At 43.5% G+C, this 21,972-nt stretch overlaps 2 protein-coding genes across 2 annotated transcripts in view; one reads left to right on the top strand and one right to left on the bottom strand.

Moving 5' to 3' along the window:
* Nucleotides 1-7,966: 7,966 nt before the first annotated feature.
* Nucleotides 7,967-21,972, bottom strand: part of PFN4 (profilin family member 4) — a 74,681-nt gene continuing 60,675 nt past the window's right edge. The window contains exon 5 of the mRNA XM_075863849.1: nucleotides 7,967-8,053. Coding sequence (XP_075719964.1) covers nucleotides 8,025-8,053 — 29 coding nt within the window. The 3' untranslated portion in view covers nucleotides 7,967-8,024. The remainder of the gene's footprint in view (nucleotides 8,054-21,972) is intronic.
* LOC142760652 (uncharacterized) lies at nucleotides 13,215-20,320 on the top strand. The gene is made up of 2 exons (XM_075863846.1): nucleotides 13,215-13,448; nucleotides 16,898-20,320. The coding sequence occupies exon 2, from the start codon at nucleotides 16,916-16,918 to the stop codon at nucleotides 17,639-17,641; it is 726 nt and encodes a 241-aa protein (XP_075719961.1). The 5' UTR covers nucleotides 13,215-13,448; nucleotides 16,898-16,915; the 3' UTR covers nucleotides 17,642-20,320.

The raw sequence follows: 21,972 nt of genomic DNA, 5'->3' as shown, positions 1-21,972 counted from the left end.
CCTAGAGGGGGCTGTGTGGCATTACCTACAGGGGGCTATGCGGCATTACCTACAAGGGGGGCTGTGTGGCACTCGCTACAAGGGGGGCTGTGTGGCACTACCTACAAGGGGCTGTGTGGCACTACCTACAAGGGGGGCTGTGTGGCACTACCTACAAGGGGGGCTGTGTGGCACTACCTACAGGGGGTCCCTGTAGGTAGTGCCTCACAGACCCCTTTTACATATCACTCCCCCATAGATGGCACCCCCCTACCTTCCTGATAGGGCCACTGTAGGGGACCGTTCCAGGAGAAGTCCTTGACTTCAATGTCCATATATGGAGAGTGAAGTCAGAGACTTCTCCTGAATCAGAATCACCGGCCACAGCGTCGGGGATTCCGCTTCAGAAGTCCCTGACGTGACTGTCCATATATAGACAGTGAAGTTAGGGACTTCTCCTGGAGCGGAATCCCCGGCCACAGCTTCGGCAATGCTGTGGCCGGGGATTAGGGATTCGGCTCCTACATACAGCAAAAAAATCATCATTGTGAATAGCCCCATTTGGGCTCTATTCCTACTGCGGCTGTGTGATGGCCGTTCAAAAAACGTCTGTCGCATGGCTGGGAATCCCTGTCATGTGAATAGGGCCTAAAAGGGGGATAAGCAACTGCAATATACATCTGCCAGTACTTATCACCTGGTTGAAGAAATGATCGGCAAATTAAAATCCAACATGTTAAACCTATTTACTTAAAAAGCTGAAACCAGGGGATGGCTCTTAGGGTATGTTCACACGCAGTGTTTTCAGGCGTTCTTTGGGGTGTTTAAACGGAAGCTGAATGCCTTCAAACAACTGCCCATAGATTTCAATGGGAAAAATAGCGTTATCCCTAGGAAATCATCATGTTAACAGCTGTGACTGGTGATCCATTTACTATCCCTGGCGATCCAGTGGTTTAGTTGCCATCACTGATGATTTAATGGTTTATTAACCATCTTTGCTGGTCCACTAGCCCAGTAGCATGCCTCGGGATTCAGTGACCATGTCTAGTGATCTTGTAGCTCCAGATAAATGGGGGTTTCTTAGCTATCCATGGTGACGAAGAGGCTGTTCCTGATCCTTCATAACTTTGGTAATCAAGTGGAATGAGTTACTCATCCTCTTCTAGCTGACAAATGAGATACATTAATAATGCAGGAGGATAGAGGCAGAAACACTGGAGATAAAGGCAAGAAATGGGGATAATTGGGTTTAAATAACCCTTCAATGGTAACATCATTAATTTCGCCAGTTGCCCTGGTAACTTTACACAGCTGAGAGTGAGGTGATCATTACGTCATCTGATCGGCAGGATCTGTTACTATGGCGTCAGCTTCCAATGTGTGACCATGGTCATCACTGAAGCGTGGAAAGATGAGTTAGGCAGTATACAATAATGTTTTAGTTTTTTTTTGTACTTTAACCAGTTTCAGACCAGTCCATTTTCCCCTGTTTATGTTCAGGCACAGTTCAGTTTTTTTTAGTACATGCTGGTTTGAAATCTCCAAAGTTTTTTTTCTGGTTCCATTATTAAATAAGTTTTGCGTTTTTTTTCCAAGATTTATCGGGCTTTATTTTTTTGGCACTTTTATATTAATATGTTTTTTCTATTTTTGGTGTTATTAGAGAAAATAGTTCAAATATAAAACAACAAAAAAATCTGGTTTTTATATTTCTTCTATTTTTATTTTAATAGTACATAGCACCACTAAAATAAGTTTTTTTAATTGTGTCCCCCTTTATGTTTCAGACATTTTTAAAGAGGGGATGTATAGTTTTGTCAGAATGAGGCTACCGCTGTGATTTGGGTCAGCGGGGGCGTTCTTTGTTGTAGCTGTTGCTTTTTTGTTATTTCATTTAATTTTGAAACATGGCCATCCTCCCATAGCGTTATAAGAGACCTTTGGTGGGGCGTTTTATTTCTTTTTTACATTGCTTATTTTCCCTGTAAATGGGGCTGACATATTAGTTATGTTACAGAGGAAATACAGACTCCTGACATGGACTTTAGATCTGGATTTGCAAAGACCCATCAGGCATTCGGGATCACCTGCCGCTACCTGAACTGTATACACAGAGCTCATTGAGATATCAGGATGGAGGAGACGGTAATAAACGGTCTCTGCCTTCTCTAAGGGAAGTCCGGCTGTCTCCGACAATGCGCTCTCCTCTCCTGCAACTGCGTGATTTAGAAATGTCCCTACAGAGTTATATGCGGACCGGCCTGACGTCTATAAACAATGAACGGTCTGAAAGCAGTCACATAAAATTAAATGTGTCACAATATAAATCATGACTTAAAGGGGTTTTCCCACGAGGGACATTTATGACAAGATTTGTTGAAATCTCACCCACACTTCTGCTACTGTAATACGCTGCGGAAATTCCGCAATTAATCTGTTGCGGAAAATTCGCCGTGTTTATGCCACGTGTATTCGTACCCTAAGGATCGTCACGTCAGTGCATTACATGGACAGCTAATTGATTTTAAAGAGAACTGTGTAATGCTTATTTTCCCCTATGGTGGTGCTGCAGGATAATTGAACACTTATGTAAAGGATCTGCCAGGCACAGCTTCGGGGTTAACGCCCATAGATAATCAGTCTGCACCTGCTTCTATGTCTGTGAGACTGACTCCATCTTCCACCACTCAGGGTGGCAGGCTTAGGAGTGGGAGAACCTATCACAGCCTGGCCAGACTGAGCTAGCTCCCGCCCTCTGTCTATTTATACCTGCCTTTCCTGTTCCTCCTTTGCTTGTGATTCTTCTCGTTTGGTTTCCTGGCCCTGCTGCAGCTTCTTGTACCATTGTCCTTGCTTCATATTGACCCCGGCTTGCTAACTACTCTCCTGCTCTGCGTTTGGTACCTCGTACACTCCTGGTTTGACTCGGCTTGTTTACTACTCTCCTGCTCTGCGTTTGGCACCTCATACTCTCCTGGTTTGACTCGGCTTGTTCACTTCTCTTGTTGCTCACGGTGTTGCCGTGGGCAACTGCCCCTTTCTCCCCCTAGCTCTTTGTACCCTTGTCTGTCTGTCGTGCACTTATTGAGCGTAGGGACCGTCGCCCAGTTGTACCCCGTCGCCTAGGGCGGGTCGTTGCAAGTAGGCAGGGACTGAGTGGTGGGTAGATTAGGGCTCACTTGTCTGTCTCCCCACCCCCGTCATTACAACTTAGTGACAGGTTCCCCCACATGTTCCAGCTGATCACTGTGTTCCAGCATATGGAAACTCTGTGATCAGTGTTTTATCTGGAGACCCCTCTAACAGAAGGGGATATTGCAAAGCAGATGGACACCCCCTTTAAGGCACACCAGCCATGGAATAAAGTGTGTTTAAAACATTTCTCTCTTTTTTGTAATTTTCTTTTTGTTTGGTGCATACAGTACCCATGTAGGTTTTGCTACACACTGCCCATGTAGGTAGTGCCACACACAGTGCCCATGTAGGTAGTGCCAATGTAGGCAGTGACACACACTGCCCATGTAGGTACTGCTACAGTGTCTATGCAGGTAGTGTCATAGTGCACATGTAGCTAGTGCCACAGTGTCCCCTGTACATAGTGACACGGTGCCCCCTATAGGCAGTGCCACAGTGTCTCTTGTAGATAGTGCCACAGTGTCTCCTGTAGATAGTGCCACAGTGACTTCTGTAGATAGTGCCACAGTGTCTCCTATAGGTAGTGCCACAGTATCTCCTGTAGATAGTGCCACAATGTCTCCTGTAGATAGTGCCACAGTATCTCCTGTAGGTACTGCCACAGTGTCTCTTGTAAGTAGTGCCACAGTGTCTTATGTAGATTGTGCCAAACATGACCCCTGTAGATAGCGACATACATGACCTCCTGTAGAAGCGCCACACACCATCCCCTATGGATAGTGCCGCAAACCCCCATGTAGATAACGCCACACACCACCCCCTGTAGATAGCGCCACACACCCCCTGTAGATAGCGCCACACACCCCCTGTAGATAGCGCCACCCAGCAGTCCCTGTTCCCGTGCCGTCATCTCCATCATTGCATGCCTTTTCCCCTCTGACCAGGGCTGCTCCAGCTGAAAGACGCATGTGGCGCGATTACATAATCGCGCCGCCTGCATCACAACAAAAGCGCCAAATGGCAGGAAAGGGAACTGATGGTTCCCTTGGCTCGCCAGTGCCGTAAATTGTATCCGCGTCCCAAGGACGAGGATACAATTGAGTCCCATAGTATAGGAGGGCCTTTCGACTCTGGTCACAGGGGGTGGATTCAGGGCAACTGGAACCCCCCCTCCCCCTGTGTGCACCCATTCCATAAGATGTGCATTACAAATATAAATACTCATGTCCCACTTCTTGCAGGCAATTCTATTTTGTGACACACAAACTGATGATGACAGGAGGTTTTGTAAGAATATTCTCATTGTATTAAGGTCATGTCATTGATTTCTTATTATAATCCAGTGGTTAATTATTATAAATTATAGGTAAATATTGCGGAATGTGTAAATATTAGTTATGGAGAACAAGCATTTTCAGTATAAGTCTATTGTATAAAGTGCATTGGGTATACATGGCTATTGGTCTTAGGCATTTGCCTTAAAAATGACAGTGTTATTAGCAGAGTCCATAGGTTTTTCTCTATGCATTGAGTTACAATGTTGTATATTTACTTGCTTTGTTGCTATTTTTACAATCCTTCCCGTACTATTACAACTCGAGCTACAGCTCTGGTGGATCATTTACTCTTCTTATTTGACCAGATATTTGTCCATGATACCCATTTGTTGTTTTATGTGGTCCATACCCGGTCTTTTTTAATGTTACGCATGTTTTTAATGCGTATCAATAAAATGTATATTCCTTTTACTGCATTTTGTGTTTAGCACTTACAATGCATTTCGGAATGTCTTCAGACCCTTTTAGTTTTTTCACATTTTGTTATGTTGAGGCCTTGTGCTAAAATAAAAATAAATTCAAGTTGCTCCCCATTATTCTGCACTAAATACCCCATAATGACAAAGTGAAAACAGAATGTTAGTAATATTTGCTAATTTATTGAGAATTAAAAACTACTGCATTGACCTAAGTATTCAGACCCTTTACTCAGTACTTAGTTGAAGCCCCTTTGGCAGTGATAACGGCCTCCAGTCTTCTTGGATATGATGCCACAAGGTTTACACACCTGGATTTCGGGATTTTCTGCCATTCTTCTCTGCAGATCCTCTCTATCTCTATCAGGTTGGATGGGGACCGTCAGTGGAGAGTCATTTTCAGGTCTCTCCAGAGATGTTCGATTGGGTTCAAGTCAGGGCTCTGGCTGGGCCACTCAAAGACATTTACAGAGTTGCACCTAAGTCACTCCTGTGTTGTCTTGGCTGTGTTCTTATGGTCATTGTCTTGTTGGAAGGGGAACCTTCGGCCCAGTCTGAGGTCCAGAGCACTCTGGATCAGGTTTTCATTAAAGAATATCTCTGTACTTTGCTCCATTCATCTATCCCTCAACCCTGACCAGTCTCCCTGTCCCAGCCGGTGAGAAACACCCCAACAGCATGATGCTGCCCCCACCATGATTCACTGTAGGGATGGTATTGGGCAGGTGATGAGCAGTGCCTGGTTTCCTCTAATGCTGCCACCACCACCATGCTTCACTGTAGAGATGGTATTAGGCAGATGATGAGCAGTGCCTGGTTTCCTCCGTACATGATGCTGCCACCACCATGTTTCACTGTAGGGATGGTATTGGGCAGGTGATGAGCAGTGCCTGGTTTCCTCTGATGCTGCCACCACCACCATGCTTCACTGTAGGGATAGTATTGGACAGGTGGCGAGCAGTGCCTGGTTTCCTCCAGACATGATGCTGCCACCACCATGCTTCACTGTAGGTATGGTATTGGGCAGATGATGAGCAGTTCCTGGTTTCCTCCAGAGATGATGCTTAGAATTGAGGCCAAAATCTTGGTTTCATCAGACCACAAAATCTTGTTTCTCACATTCTGAGAATCCTTTAGGTGCTTTTTTTCAAACTCCAGGCAACTTTCATATGTCTTTTACTGAGGAGAGGCTTATTTCTGGCCACTCTTCCAATAAGCCCAGATTGGTGGAGTGCTGCAGTGATGGTGGACCTTCTGGAAGTTTCTCCCATCTGCACACAGGATCTTTGGAGCTCAGCCAGAGTGACCATTGGGTGATTGGTCACCTCTCTTACCAAGGCCCTTCTTCCCCGATTACTTAGTTTTTGTGGGGCGGCCAGCTCTAGGAAGAGTCCTTGTTGTTCCAAACTTCTTCTATTTAAGAATTATGGAGGCCTCTGTGCTCTTGGGAACTTTCAGTGCAGCAGAAATGTTTTTGTACCCCTCTCCAGATCTGAGCCTCCACACAATCCTGTCTCTGAGCTCTACAGGCAGTGCTTTCCTCCTCATGGCTTGGTTTTTGCTCTGATATGCATTGTCAGCTGTCAGACCTTATATAGACAGGGGTTTGACTTTCCAAATCATGTCCAATCAAATGAATTTACCACAGGTGGACTCCAAGGGATGTAGAAACAGTTCAAAGATAATCTAGTGAATTCGGAGGTCCCCACAGCTAAATGTCAAGTGTCATAGCAAAGGGTTTGAATAGTTATGTCCATGCGAAATTAGAGTTTTTCATTTTTGGTAAACTTGCAAAAATTTCTAAACTTCTGTTTTCACTTTGTCATTATGGGGTATTGAGTGCAGAATGATAGGGAAAAAATATTATTTTTATTTTATTTTAGCACAAGGCCTCAACATAACAAAATGTGAAAAAAGTGAAAGGGTCTGAAGACTTTCCGAATGCACTGTTTGTCTCTATTGGTGTTCCATGCATAAAATAAAAGAAGATCAAGGTGAAATAGAACCTAAAACAAAATTGTCAATGTTCAGTGGAATTCCCCTTTAAAAATGACCTGGATCCCTTACATTACTTATCATATTATATAGGCCGAGGGTTCTTTAATTAACTCATTGCAGTTCTGTCTGTGCTGAAAACTTGTGCTGGATCAAAATTCCTGAACGGTCGGATGCTGAGTTAAATGAATTTTGCAGCATTATTTTTATTGCTGCATGTTGGATATAAACATTGATTTGCTATAGCAGGCAGTGCTCAACTAGTGATGAGTTTTATTGTAGTTTTTGGAAAATTAGCCATTAATTTTGCAAATGTTGATGTCTGCTTCACTGGAGGTAAGAGGGGTTGGACAAAGCAAGGAACCCCATAGATCTACTATAATGCAGATATGCTCCAAAATGATGTATCGTGATCCAGAAAACCCAACATGAGAAGAAAGTGACTATGACGTGCAGAATTATTAGACAATACTGTACATTGAATGACTTTGGGCACCTATTTCTAGAATTGCATTTGAGGGCTCCCCTACAAGTGTGAAGTGGGGTAGTTTAGATAACTCTGTCTCTGATTGTTATAAGGAGGGTGGTGAGATTCCATATCTGATAATGTCTAAAAGCAGCTACAGCATCCATTTTATTGCAGCTATGGATCACATAGTCACAGAGTCATTCATGCTTCACTGAAATGCACAGCCCCTTCTCTCTCCTCCCCATAACTCCTCCCCTGTTACTCTGGCTCCTCGTATAGGACTGACACTGAATACAATGCAGTGCTTTTGTATGGTTGGCAGGGAGTAAATAGTTAGTAGATTAATATTTCATACAGAATCCTGAGGGACTTCTCTGCACTAAAATGTTACAGGTGACAGAAAGACAAGGCCACTGCTCATGTCCGAGATAATTATAGTGTGTGTTGCCATACATAATATCACTGGAGAAGTAGTCGCCACCTTCTGACAGTAACCCCAGCATATTCTGACATTGTCTATTTAGCTTTACAAACACAGCATGAAACTTTAGACAGGAAGATCACATTTCACTTCATAATGAATGTAGAACCCCTGCAGCTTATTGGAATTTACCCACTTGAATATCTTTGATCTCGACCATTAATGACCATGCACAGATAGTATTGGAATTTATCGGAAAAATATCCCTCTCACCAGCACGACGGCTTCATTGTTGTGTCTGGAAAAGAGAAGGAGAGAGAAAAAGATAACATGGGAAAAATTGTATAGTAATAATTAATTGGGCACTGTTGTTGTGTATACACTGCATGCTACTGTTATGTAAGTACTGTATGGCAGTAGTATTATATAAGCAGCAGTACTATATTTGCCATTGTATGGTTCATTATTTCAGCCCTGTATTGTACTTTTATTTAGGCCAGAGTAATCTCCATGTGGAAGCCCTTAAATATTTTGCCTGAGGGACCCCACAGACCGGACACAAAACACAAAACCTGGCTGAGAGGTGGATCGTCTGTGTCTCTGGGATTGGAGATGGTTAATCCAGGTTGTAGAGTCTAGTCCACCCTACTGATGTAAGGTATGGTCTCTACCAAAGTGATCAGGACAGGGATAGGGAATAAAATTGTGAGCTCCAATGAGGAAATTCTTTGCAGAATATGTCTATAAAATAACAGTAAATAAATAGAAACAGGCAAGTAGACATAGATAGATAGATAGATAGATAGATAGATAGATAGATAGATAGATAGATAGATAGATAATCCAAAAATGGCGACAGCACTCTGCGAACACCAATGCCACCTAAACACTATAAATAAATAAATATGCATTGCTGCTGAATCTACTTACATTAGTGAGGTTCTTGGCACAAATTTTGATCAAATTGTGTGATCCCCGCTGCCACAACAAGACGACCTCTATAAGGTGGGTCCCTACATGCGTCCCCAGACGCAGATTCCGCCTAAGGACCACAGACCAGACTCCCTTGAATAAATACACCAGACCAGACTGGGGTTCTCCCACAAAACATATGTATCCCCTATCCACAGCGATAAGGAAAACGGGGAACCAAAAGTCCCCCGAAGTGCTCCATGAGAATGGAGCGCTGGTGCGCATAAATGACCGGAGCTCCATTTATTTCTATGGGACTTCCGGCACCGCTGCCTCCGGCAGCTGCATAGAGATGAATGGAGCGCTGGTCGGGCATGCGCACCTCCGCTCCATTGTCATGGTCCCAGTGGTCGGACCCCCAGCATTCACACATGTATCTCTTGTCCTGTGGATAAAGGATACATGTGTTTGTGGGAGAACTCCTTTAATACAGACCCCAGAACAGACTCACCTTTAATATAGACCCAAGACCTGACCCACTTAGTACAGACCCCTGACCAGACTCCCCCTTAATACAGACCCCAGACCAGACACCCCTTTATAGAAACCCCAGCTCAGACTGTCCCATTAATATAGACCCCCAGACTAGACTCCCGTTAATAAAGACCCCAGACCAGATTGTCCCCTTAACTGGTTCCCGACCGCTGGCTGTGTATATACGGCAGGCGGTCGGGGTCCTTAAAACCCGTTCCATAGACTATTAACGGCGCGGGTTTTAGCTTGCTGCCCGAGCAATCGGGCAGCTGAATGTCGGGTCTCCGGCTGTCAACGACTGCCGGGGACCCTGAGGAGTAGATAGAAGCAGCTTTCGCTGCTTCTGTCTTCTCTGATCTCTTCTACACAGCGCTCAATGAACGCTGTGTATATGAATAAAGGCAGCGGCATTGCCGCTGCCTCTATTGGTCCCGGTAATCATGTGACTGGTCACTTGATTGCCGGGTGCCGTTAGTGGCAGGCTGCTGCTGGGTCTTACTAGACACAGCACAGCCCTATTAGTGACAATCGTCACTATGAGAGGGCTGATTTCCCCTGTAACTTGGGCTGCTGTGCATGGTATAAAAAAATAAAGTAAAAAATATAAAGTACCGCAGAGGTCTTTTCTGACCTTTGAGGGACAGACCATAATAATAAAAGTAAAATAAAGTGCAAAAAAAATTAATAATAAATACCCACCCCCAAAAAACTTTACCCCCGCCAATCATTGTTGTAACGCTAGCCCTGACCCAATTACCCTAAAATAGACACGTAATATATTAAAATTTACGGTAAACAAGGACGATCACAAGTAAAAGGTCTATTTTAGGGTAAATCTATGTTATTACCAGAAAAAATTTGTTAAAAAGCTTATTTTTTTACTATTATTTTAAAACTTTAAGCCTAAAAATTCTAAAATAGCAAAAAGGATGTGTATAAAAATGATAACAAAAAGAATCCTGCATTGTCTACGGAAAAACATCGCAAAAATCACGTCGCTAGCCCAACAAATAAAAAAGTTATAGCTGTTTAACTAACGCGTGATAGAAATGGCTAAACGGTTTCTGGTCCTGAAGGCTCAAAATAGCCCGGTCCTGAACCGGTTAATACAGACCCCAGGCTAGACTCCCCTTAATTAAGACCCCAGACTAGACTGTTCCCTTAATACAGACCCCAGACTGTCCCCTTAATACAGAACTGAGACCTGGCATCCCATTAATACAGACCCCAGACCAGACTACCCCTTAATGAAGACCCCAAGCCAAACTGTTTTCTTAATACAGACCCCAGTCTAGACTCCCCTTAATACAGCCCTAGATCAGGCTATTCTCTTAATACAGACCTCTGACCAGACTATTCCCCATACAGACCTAAGACCTGACTACTATCCCCTATACACAACCCAGACCAGACTACTATCCCCTATACACAACCCAGACCAGACTACTATCCCCTATACACAACCCAGACCGGACTACTATCCCCTATACACAACCCAGACCAGACTACTATCCCCTATACACAGACCAGACTACTATCCCCTATACACAACCCAGACCAGACTACTATCCCCTATACACAACCCAGACCAGACTACTATCCCCTATACACAGACCAGACCAGACTACTATCCCCTATACACAACCCAGACCAGACTACTATCCCCTATACACAACCCAGACCAGACTACTATCCCCTATACACAACCCAGACCGGACTGCTATCCCCTATACACAACCTAGACCAGACTACTATCCCCTATACACAACCCAGACCAGACTACTATCCCCTATACACAACCCAGGCCAGACTACTATCCCCTATACACAACCCAGACCAGACTGCTATCCCCTATACACAACCCAGACCAGACTACTATCCCCTATACACAACCCAGACCAGACTACTATCCCTTAAACAGATGTAGACCAGACGCACAAATACTCTTCTCTCCCTGTTCCTGCACTGCTCTGCACTCCCGGGCACCACCGCAGACGAAAACCTAATCATTGGGTCAGCAGGAACGGGGAGAGGTAAGTATATTTAGAGAGTTGACAAGTATATATACCTTGTATACCTTGATATATATATATATATATATATATATATATATTTATTTTTTTAGTTTTAACATATTATGGGCAAGGAAACCGAAGTGGAACTTGACATTGCACACATCACCACGACCACTGTGATTACTGCCACAAAAGGAGAAAGGTAATATCCTCCCTCCTGTCAGGCGAGTGATGACAAGAGGTGTTTCTTTCTGACAATTTACCAAAGAAGGACAAAAGGAACAGATTCTTCCTGTAAGGGAACAAGCGGCCTCCCCAATAACAACAACCGAGGAGAGCGACAGAAGTGTCAGCAACAATTGTCTCTCGCCAGCAGCGTAGCTTCAACTTGTCCGTCTATTCAGCATGTGGTGAATACTGGGGATTATGACTGGGGTGAGTCATTATAACTTATGTTATAAAATTAATTTCTGTAGTCAGGAGGTAAAAGTCTACCATTCAAGTACCGTCCCTGATCCCCATAGGAATACCCACAAAACCGACCAGAAACTCCTTACACATACTTGTATAAGCTTTTGGAGACCAATTTTGAGGGACAATCATGCAAAAAAACAACACAGTTGAGAGGAATGGGAAAGTTTTTCAATGGTCTAACTCCTAAGCACAGTCTAAGGACTAGAGATGGGTATACGGTTTTGCCACTTTGAGGTTCGGCAATGAGCGAATAACATCAGCCAAATCAGAATTTGTAACAACAGGTTCTCAACTCGAAGGGAAATGGCCCATATGGAGCGTGCAAAGAAAGCCAAAGTGAACTATTTCTACTCCAGTATTCATTTATCATATACACACATACACTATATATACGCTACACACATACATTTATACACATTCATCATATACACATTACACACACACATATATACACTTACTCTACACACACAAATATACTGTATGCCCAAATGTATGTGGACCCCCCTCCTAATTGTTGAGTTCAGGTGATTCAGCCACACCCATTGCAAACAGGTGCATAAAATCAAGCACACAGCCATGTAATCTCCATAGACAAACATTGCTAGTAGTATGGGTCGTACTGAAGACGTCGTAGGATGCCACCTTTGCCACAAGTCAGTTTGCGAAATTTCTGATCTGCTGGATCTGCCCCTGTCAACTGTAAGCCATCTTGCACACGACCGTGTGTGCCGTCCAAGTCCCGGCCGTGGTCCTGTGGAAAGATAAGACATGTTCTATCTTTCCACGGATCGTAGAGTCGGGTCTGTTTTAACGAACCTGTTTCACCCACTGAAGTGAATGGGTCAGTGAAAACTATCGGGTGCCACTCGGATGCTGTGAAAACTGTTCCGAATGGCACTTGGTCGTGTGCAAGAGGGCTAACTGTTTTTATTATCTGCTAGATCTGCCCCAGTCACCTGTAAGTGTTATTATTATCTACTAGTTCTGCCTGGTCACCTGTAAGTATTACTATTGTATCATAGTGACATGTCAGAAGTTTTGATTGGTGGGGGTGCGAGCACAGAGACCCCCACCGATCGCTAAAACGAAGTGGCAGAAGAGATCGGGTGAGCGCTGAGTCGCTTAGTTTCTCATTGGCTTTGGCTGACAGGCTCATAGACTTTTTATTGAGTTTGTACACAGTTGCATCGACTTTGCGAGTAAAGCCGATCAGAAACAAAGTGACTCAGAGCTCACCCGAGCGCTTCTGCCGGTTCATTTTAGCGATCGTTGGGAGTCTCCGTGACCCCAACTGATCAAAACTTCTGACATGTCACTGTGACATGCAAGAAGTTTTCTGAAAGTTTATTTACTCTTTAAACACTGGGGACTATATGAACCCACCATGTACAAACTACCCTGCATTATCCATGTACATAGCTCACTTTTTATACCATGACAGGTATGACGTGTTACTATTATTTTATTACTCATAGTTAGTCTTTTGTGTTTGTGCATCTTTAATAGTGGAAAGCACCGGTCTGCCCCATCCCATACAACAGAACGCCGTATCCTCTTTCAGTTGGTAAATAGATTTGTACCCAAACAGTAAGAAAGTACAGACCTCCCACAACTTAACGGGAAGACGTGACCTCTGCAAACAAAACACGATCAATTCATTGTGCTGAGATCTGAAGTACCAGGGAAGGTGCAGTGCAGAGCTTGTCCTCAGATACAGACACATCTCCCTCCACTGCTGCAGGACATTATACTCCGCAGGTAAGCTGTCACCTGGAACCTTCAGTATAAATAATGGTACAGATATAGGAGAATCGTTTAGTAGTGATCCTCCACATTATAACATTATCATCAGAATCGCTCCAGTAATCCATGAGAGAGGTCCGATAATATCATGCATGGCGGCATTGAATCCCTGCTTGCAGACTACAGGCTGTCGTAAAACATCCTGCTGGTCTCCATCCACTACTATTGGACACCATAGGTTTTCTATCATCTGGACGATTCTATATAATTAATAAAATGCTATATTATGCCAGTTACACGCGACTGAGTGCCACTCAGGCTGTTTTTCACGAGTGGCATCCGGCTGTTTTTATTCGAGTGGCTCCCGATAGTTTTCACAGAACCATTCACTTTGGCGGGTGAATCGGGTCTTTGAAAATTGACCCGACTCTCCGATCCGTGGAAAGATAGAACATGTCCTATCTTTCCACAGATCACGGATGGGACTCGGCCGGCACACACGGTCGTGTGCAATAGGCATTAGATAATTGCTTAACCCCTTGTCGCCACAGCCATTTTACATTTTTTCACCCATCTTCAATAAGCCATAACTTTTTTATTTTTTCATCGACATAACCCTATGAGAATTTTATTTTTTGCGGGACAAAGTGTAGTTTTCTACGCACCATTTATTGTACTATATAATGTACCAAAGTACTGAAAAAAGAAATATTTGTGGGATGGAATAGAAAAAAATCAGCAATTCCTTTATTGTTTTTTTGGGATTTGTTGCGATAAAAAGGACATCTTTATCTTTATTCTGCGGGTCAATACAATTACGGCGATACCAAATTTATATAGTATTCTTATGATTTACTAGTTTTACAAATAAAACAAAACTAGTTAAAAAATAATATTGTTTTGTGTCGCCATATTCTGAGAGCCACAACTTTTTTATTTTTCCGGCTTGTTTTGCGGGGTGAACTGTAGTTTTTATTGGTACCGTTTTGTGGTACATACGACTTTCTGATCACTTTTCATTCCATTTATTTGGAAGTTGGCAGTTTTGATTTGTTTAACGGCGTTCACCCTGCGCTTTAAATAGCGTTATATTATAATAGTTTGGACTTTTATGAATGCGGTGATACCTATTATGTTTATTTTTTACATTACTCTGGGAGAAAAATGTGAATAGGTTTTTTTTAAATTTTCATATTTTTGGATATTACAGAAAAGTGTATTCAACAATTTTTTACCCATTTTTTTAATCCACCTAGGAGACTTGAACAAGTGATTGTTTGATCACTGGTACAATACACGGCAATACTTGTATTGCAGTATATGGTGATATTTACTGGCTCCTATTAACCCCTTAAGGACACTGCCAATTTTGACCTTGAGGACAGAACAATTTTTTTTATATTTCCCTCTTTGCATCCCGACGCTCATAACGTTTTTATTTTTTGTACGATGTAGTTTTATGAGACTTTGTTTTTTTGCAGAACGAGTTACAAAAACATTATCGTTTAATTTATATAAATTTTTGTTTTGGCGAAAATGCAGAAAAAAAGCAGTTCCGCTGCAGTTTTATTTATTTATTTTTTACACCATACACCGATCATCATAAATAATGTTATATATTTGTTGTTCAGGTTGTTACGGTCGTGGCGATACCAAATATGTCTATATTATTTCATGTTTTGGGACTTATATTTTGAAAAGTTTAATTATTGTAAAAAAAAAGTGTGTTTTTTTTTAACTAGTTTTTTTTATGTAACATTGAAATTTGTTACATTAGTTTAACTTTTTTTTTTAATCCCATAAAGGGATTTTTCAATTTGATTTTTATTTTTTAACTGTAATGTACTAGCATAGATCTATATGCCAGTACATTAGCCTGGGTACTGATTGTACGCAGGCAGTTGTTAGGGCATATCTCAGTATGCCCAATACAACAGGAAATATGGTCAGACGGCCCTGGGCTGTCGGGCCATACAAGTTATGGGCTTTGATCGCGTCACACGGATTTTCTGTGAAGCGATCAAAGAGCAGTCCCTCCTCTTATTTACTTTGAATGCCGCAATCAGATTTGATCGCGGCATTCAAGGGGTTAACAGTGGATAGAAGAGGTTTCTCTTCTCTCCGCCGTTAGAGCGGGGCTGTGGCTGTGCATTACAGCCGTTGCCCCGCTCCCGATCGCGCGCGGACACTGGCTGTCATAAGGGATGAGAATGCTTGTCCTAATGCGCGAAGTACCCGCCTTGACTCTGGCAAAGTTTAATAGGAGCACAAAGATAGCAGACCCGGGGGTCTTATATTAGGCCCCAAGACTGCCATGGCACACATCGGCATCCCACGGTCACCAGGGGGGCAATAGGATGACAGAGGTCCCCACTCTAGCTGCTTAGATGCTGCAGTTGCTATACACCACTGAATTGACCATTAAACGGCCAGTATCCGAGTTATCTCCGATTCCCACCATTAGAGAAGAGTGTAGCTGTAATATACAGCTGACACCCGTGGCTTATGGAGTGGGCTCAGCCAATGAGCCTGCTCCATACTCTACCCCTGCCGACTATGACGTAAATGTGCGTCAAATGTCGGTAAAAGGGTTAAAGAGGACCACTCGCCTCTCCTGACATGTCTGTTTTAGTAAATAATTGTATTCCCCATGACATAACAATTCTGGAGAACTCTGCATTGTACCGTTCCTCTGTTATTCCTCCACAACACTGATGAACATATTGAACACTTGCTGTTACCAGTTGGGGGTGTGTCCCTACACAGACTGACAATGTCCAATCAGTGATAGTGACAGAATAAGACTGTGTCCACATTGGACAAGTGGAATGGGAACACCCAGTTATTCATAAATTTCTAGGAGGAATAACAGAGGAATGACACAATGTGGAGTTGTAAGAAAGTATGTTTCAAAATTGGTATTTTACGGGGGAATACAATGCTATAATAGACATGTCAGGAGAGGTGACAGGTCCTCTTTAAATAGGAATTCCCTAATATTATATTGACATCAGAATTGCTTCAGTGAACGGCTGAAGAGAGTCCACCGTTTCCTTAAGAAGCAGCTTATAAACTACAGGGAGCCATAAAACAGTCTACAGCAGTGGTCCACAAACTGTTGCTCTCTAGCTATTCCAAAACTACAACTCCCAGCATGTCCGGGCAGCCAACATTGGTCTGTAGTCTGCTGATTGATTCTTCTGGAAAATTTGAGGAATGTGAATTTGTCCAATCAGTTTGAACAGGTGGCAAATTCGGGGGAACAGTCTGCTGGACACCACAGACATGAAATTGTCAACAGACCGTGCCGTTCTTGATGGGATCTATTGGCAAGAATCTAATTTCTATGGCTAGTCTATGCCTAACTCAGATGGCTGACAGTATTTGTCATGTAGAACAGGTCTTGAAATTGTGACATTTTTGATTGGTTTTTTTTTTTTCATTTTTCTTTTTTATTCCAACAGACGAGCCCATCACAAACCATGGAAAAACCGATGAAACACAGACCTAAGTCTGCTCCAGTTATAACCAATGCTTATGTCCAGAACAAGAGAGAAGATGAATGTCTGTGTGTGAGACTGGACAGTCTACACTACCAGCACCATGCAAGTCTGATCCGACTCAAGCATGCCGTGAGTGACGTTGTCCGACAAAGGAGGAACCTGCTCACCCAAAGGGCTATCACACCTCAGTCATCACTGGACCATGTCATGGATGAAATCCACACATACAAAAAAGATAAGAACCGCCCCAGCCTCACTAAGAGCCAGCTCCCTGCAAGCACAGAGCTATACGTGGAAAATAGTATGAATTCAAAATGGCCGCCTTCTCCATCTTGCTTGCCAAGCATTGCTCGCATCTCTTACAACCAAAGGGAAGGCAAAAAAATGGAAGAAGCAAGTGACAGAAGATCTCCGGTCATGGATGACGCAAAAGTAAAACCTACTGAGGGTCGAAAACAAATGCGGATTTCTGAGAAACACGAAAGAAAAAGGACAGTGATGTCACCAGGGCAGATGTGGTCACAAAGGGGCCAGGAGCTACTGACGTACAAAGAGCTCAGTCAGATTGCTTGTCTAGAGAACATTTCCATGAGGGAGGTCGAGAGGCAACGACAACAGAAACAGATGGAGAAACAGCAACTGAACAGATCAATCGACAGCGCCCTGCAGGAGAAAGTGCACAGATTCCTCCGGAAGTTGGAATAGATAGACCTTAATAATTCAGAAACTGTTCGGTGGCAATTATTATATGATAAGAAAATCGAGCAGCAAGAAAGCATACAGTATATGCAGGAGCATAAAAAAAGTGGAGGGGCCCCTATAAAAAAAAAAAGGGGGTCCTGCTGGTGCTACATGACTTGTCCATACCACACTCATGATAGGACAGGAGGACTCCAAGCTTGAGGGTCTTCTGTTATTTCCTTACAACATAGGCATGTGAATGCAGCGTGTGACCCCCAGGCCCGTATACCCCAAGAGGAAGCCATAATGGCAGCTATTGGGCCATGATTTGTCCCATCGCCTTTGCTATTGGGTGGTGAAAACCTACTGTATGCAGGACCCAAGGGTGGTGGAAAGGGCATGGAGGGGCAAACAAACATCAGACCTTCTGTTCTGAGTGGCAAACCCAATACCATAATGGAGGGCACAGTTTGATCTTTATTATAGAGCACCCCTTTGTTTTCTAATGCTGTGACTCCTGTGGGCTGGTATATATCCCCTTGGGCCCACTCTCCCCACACATGAATTCACAGTGTACAACCATTAGGCCTGGTTCGGACAGAGATATTTGGCACGGAAAACCACGTTGGAAACCGCACTAAAAAAAGGGCCGAAATTGCCTCCCATCGATTTAAATTTCGAGGCAAAGGCGTTTTTTTCCTGCTCGTGGGAAGAAAAAGCGACATGCTCTTTCTTTCCACGATTCCGTCTCTGACCTCCTATTGAAATAAATGGGAGACAGAAAAAGTGTTTCTTGCTGTGTTTTTTGCCCCCAGCATTCAAAGGCCACGAAAACCGCGGCAAAGAAACTCTGTGTGAAGATACCCTTAATATGTAAAACCATAAAGCGGTGATTCAGGTACAGGAATAGGCGACATCTATCAGGTATAGGAATAGGCTACATCTATCAGGTATAGGAATAGGCTACATCTATCAGGTATAGGAATAGGCATCATCTATCAGGTACAGGGATAGGCTACATCTATCAGGTACAGGGATAGGCTACATCTATCAGGTATAGGAATAGGCTACATCTATCAGGTATAGGAATAGGCTACATCTATCAGGTATAGGAATAGGCATCATCTATCAGGTACAGGGATAGGCTACATATATCAGGTACAGGGATAGGCTACATCTATCAGGTATAGGAATAGGCTACATCTATCAGGTACAGGGATAGGCTACATATATCAGGTACAGGGATAGGCTACATCTATCAGGTACAGGGATAGGCTACATCTATCAGGTACAGGAATAGGCTACATCTATCAGGTACAGGGATAGGCTACATCTATCAGGTACAGGAATAGGCTACATCTATCAGGTACAGGGATAGGCTACATCTATCAGGTATAGGAATAGGCTACATCTATCAGGTACAGGGATAGGCTACATATATCAGGTACAGGGATAGGCTATATCTATCAGGTATAGGAATAGGCGACATCTATCAGGTACAGGAATAGGCGACATCTATCAGGTACAGGAATAGGCGACATCTATCAGGTACAGGGATAGGCTACATCTATGTGGAAGAGAGGAATAATTCTGGTTTTATTTGATGGTAAGTAAACATCTGTAGGATTATGAACTAGCGGGAACAACTACACCCACTAAACAACGTGGGACATCCAAAAAGCATCTGGGGGCAAAAAAAATAGTATGCCACAAGTGCTAATAAACACAATTAGAGCCTCATTAGAATAGGTTGTACATTATTTTAGACCCCCTACGGAATAGGGTTGTATGTTTAGTTGTCACAATGCAACATTGATAGGTGTTCATAGGGCAAGATGCCATAATCTGCCCTTCTGAACGACTCTCTTAGAGCGTATATATTGGAATGGTTGCCTGTACTTGACATTATTGTGGTATCTTTGGGTTTTATGTTACAAGAGACCCTGATCAATGCCAATCTTAAATTTTTACTAGTTTTTATAGAATTTTTTTTTTTAAAGGGGATGTCCATTGTAAAGGAAATTGTGTAGTATGGGAGGCAAAGTATAACTACTTGCTCCGCTGTGCTGGAATCACCGCAAAATACTGATGAACGCCATATAGAAGAAATATTATACCCCCTCGCTGTGTACATTGGTGGCCACCCCTCCCTTACAGAACAGCTAGTGTACTCAGAACTCTCTGCATATGCACTGAGGACCTCTGCTGGACAGTTACGGAACTGTCTGAAAAACTCAGGTTGCCATCTACTTCGTGTGCACGAGCCCATTAAAATGAATTGCGGACGCAAAAATACATTCGTGTGCATGGGGCCTAAATGTTGGAAGTGGGGATCTGTTAGTGCTCCAACATGTTAATCTGACTATCGCTCCCATCAATATGAATGTGCGCCCGCTAGAATGAATGCACTCTATTTTATCATGTCATATGTGGCTGAGATATCTCATTAGCTGGAGGAGCCGTCCACATTATATATACTGAGATACTATATACATGCCCATTCCCAGGCTTAATAAGGTCATGTTCACACAGCATTTTTTGACGTGCATTTAAAAAAAAATTTTTATTTAAAGCTTCCAATTGACTTCAATGGGAATACGCGTCATTAGCGCATACAAAAAAAAAAAGCGTCATCCCATTGAAGTCAATGGAAAGCTTTAAAACGCTGCCCCAAACAATGCTTTCTTGATATTTTGAGAGGTTTCGCATGTATAAATGCACACAAAATACGGCACATTTATTTTTAGGCCAGTATTTTTTAATCAGCATTGAAAACTGCACCGGATAAGTATGTAAAAAAAAAAAAAACAGTAAAAAATTGCATGTTTATTAAAAACATCTTTAAAATGCGTGTGTTTTTTTTTGTTTTTTTTTCAATTCAACGTTTTTTATTAGTTTTAATACAAATATTTACAAAAACATACTGAGAAAATGTGTCCCCATAATAAAAAGAACATGACAAATAGGGCACAGCCCAGACAGAAGGGTAAGCATCACAACCCATGAAGAGCACACACTACCACAGCCATCTGGGCACCATAACGGGAAGGAGTATGACTGAAAAGGAAGTGGTTAGGAAAACTAAACAATGTGCGATAAGTCATCTTCCTGTACATCCTGAAACGCTATGGCCATAGGATGGGAACACCACCACAGGAAGCATATAACCCCTCAGAATAGACACAAGAAAGAAAGGGAAATACAGAATAGGAGACAAACAAGGCAGGGAAGAGACCAGGGTAGTTCATGGTGAGCCTGGACTCCAGCTCCGGATAATCATGGATACATAAAAGTAAGAAAAGGCCGCTATGCACTTAATAAATACCTGAGTGAGCCGAGCAAACCAGCAATCTCCTCCGCACTCGCACGCAGTCCCCTCACAGACAAAATCTCGTGGGGAGGGATGGGCACTGGGCCTCAGGCCACTACAGTGCGGTAGGTGGGAGAGGATAGAAACTGAAGCCACGGAGACCACGTATCTGTATATTGTGCAGAGGCAGCCGGGGATTGAGCCAGGAAGTGTTCTATGCGTTGTATCAAGGCAACCTCCTGAAACCACTCATCCAAGAGTGGAGGAGCTGCCGCCCTCCACTTGCGGGGAATAACCGATTTAGCAGCCTGAAGGAGGTGCCTAATTAGGGAGCACTTGTAGATGAGTAGTGGCATAGGGAACATAAATAAAAGGGCCGCCTCGGGGGAGCTAGGAACCAAGACCCCCGAGACTTCCAGTATGATTTTAAGAATCGCCTCCCAAAAATTCCGTAGGGAGGGGCAAGTCCACCAAATATGAGACATGGATCCCCCGCCGCCCCACAGCACCAACATGTGTCAGGTACAGACGGGTACCATTTATGTAGAGCAGAAGGGACCCGGTACCACCTAGAGATAATTTTGTAGCTGGTTTCCTGGGCTCGTAGGGCAATCGAGGCTTTCTGGGACAGGTGAAAAGGTCGCCTCCACTTTGCGTCAGTAAATGCCTTGCAGAAGGATGGGAGGTGAGGAGATCGCTGTATTAGGAGTAACAAGTAAGAGTGTGGAGATGGCATGTGCAGAGGGCCGGGTGGAAACACACAAACTTTCAAAGACAGTGTAATGGTGGGGGTAGGGAAACAGACCAGTGAGCCCTAATCTACCCGCCACTCTGTCCCTGCCTACTTGCAACGACCCGCCCTAGGCGACGGGGTAGAACTGGGCGACGGTCCCTACACTCAGTAAGTGCACGAGACGAACAGACAAGGGTACACAAAGCTAAGGGAAATGGGGCAGTTGCCCACGGCAACACCGTGAGCAACAAGAGTGGTGAACGAGCCGAGTCAAACCAGGAATGTACGAGGTACCAAACGCAGAGCAGGAGA

Source organism: Rhinoderma darwinii, chromosome 4 (genome assembly GCF_050947455.1).
Source record: "Rhinoderma darwinii isolate aRhiDar2 chromosome 4, aRhiDar2.hap1, whole genome shotgun sequence".
Lineage (NCBI taxonomy): Eukaryota > Metazoa > Chordata > Amphibia > Anura > Rhinodermatidae > Rhinoderma > Rhinoderma darwinii.
This window is presented reverse-complemented; position numbering and strand designations above follow the sequence as displayed.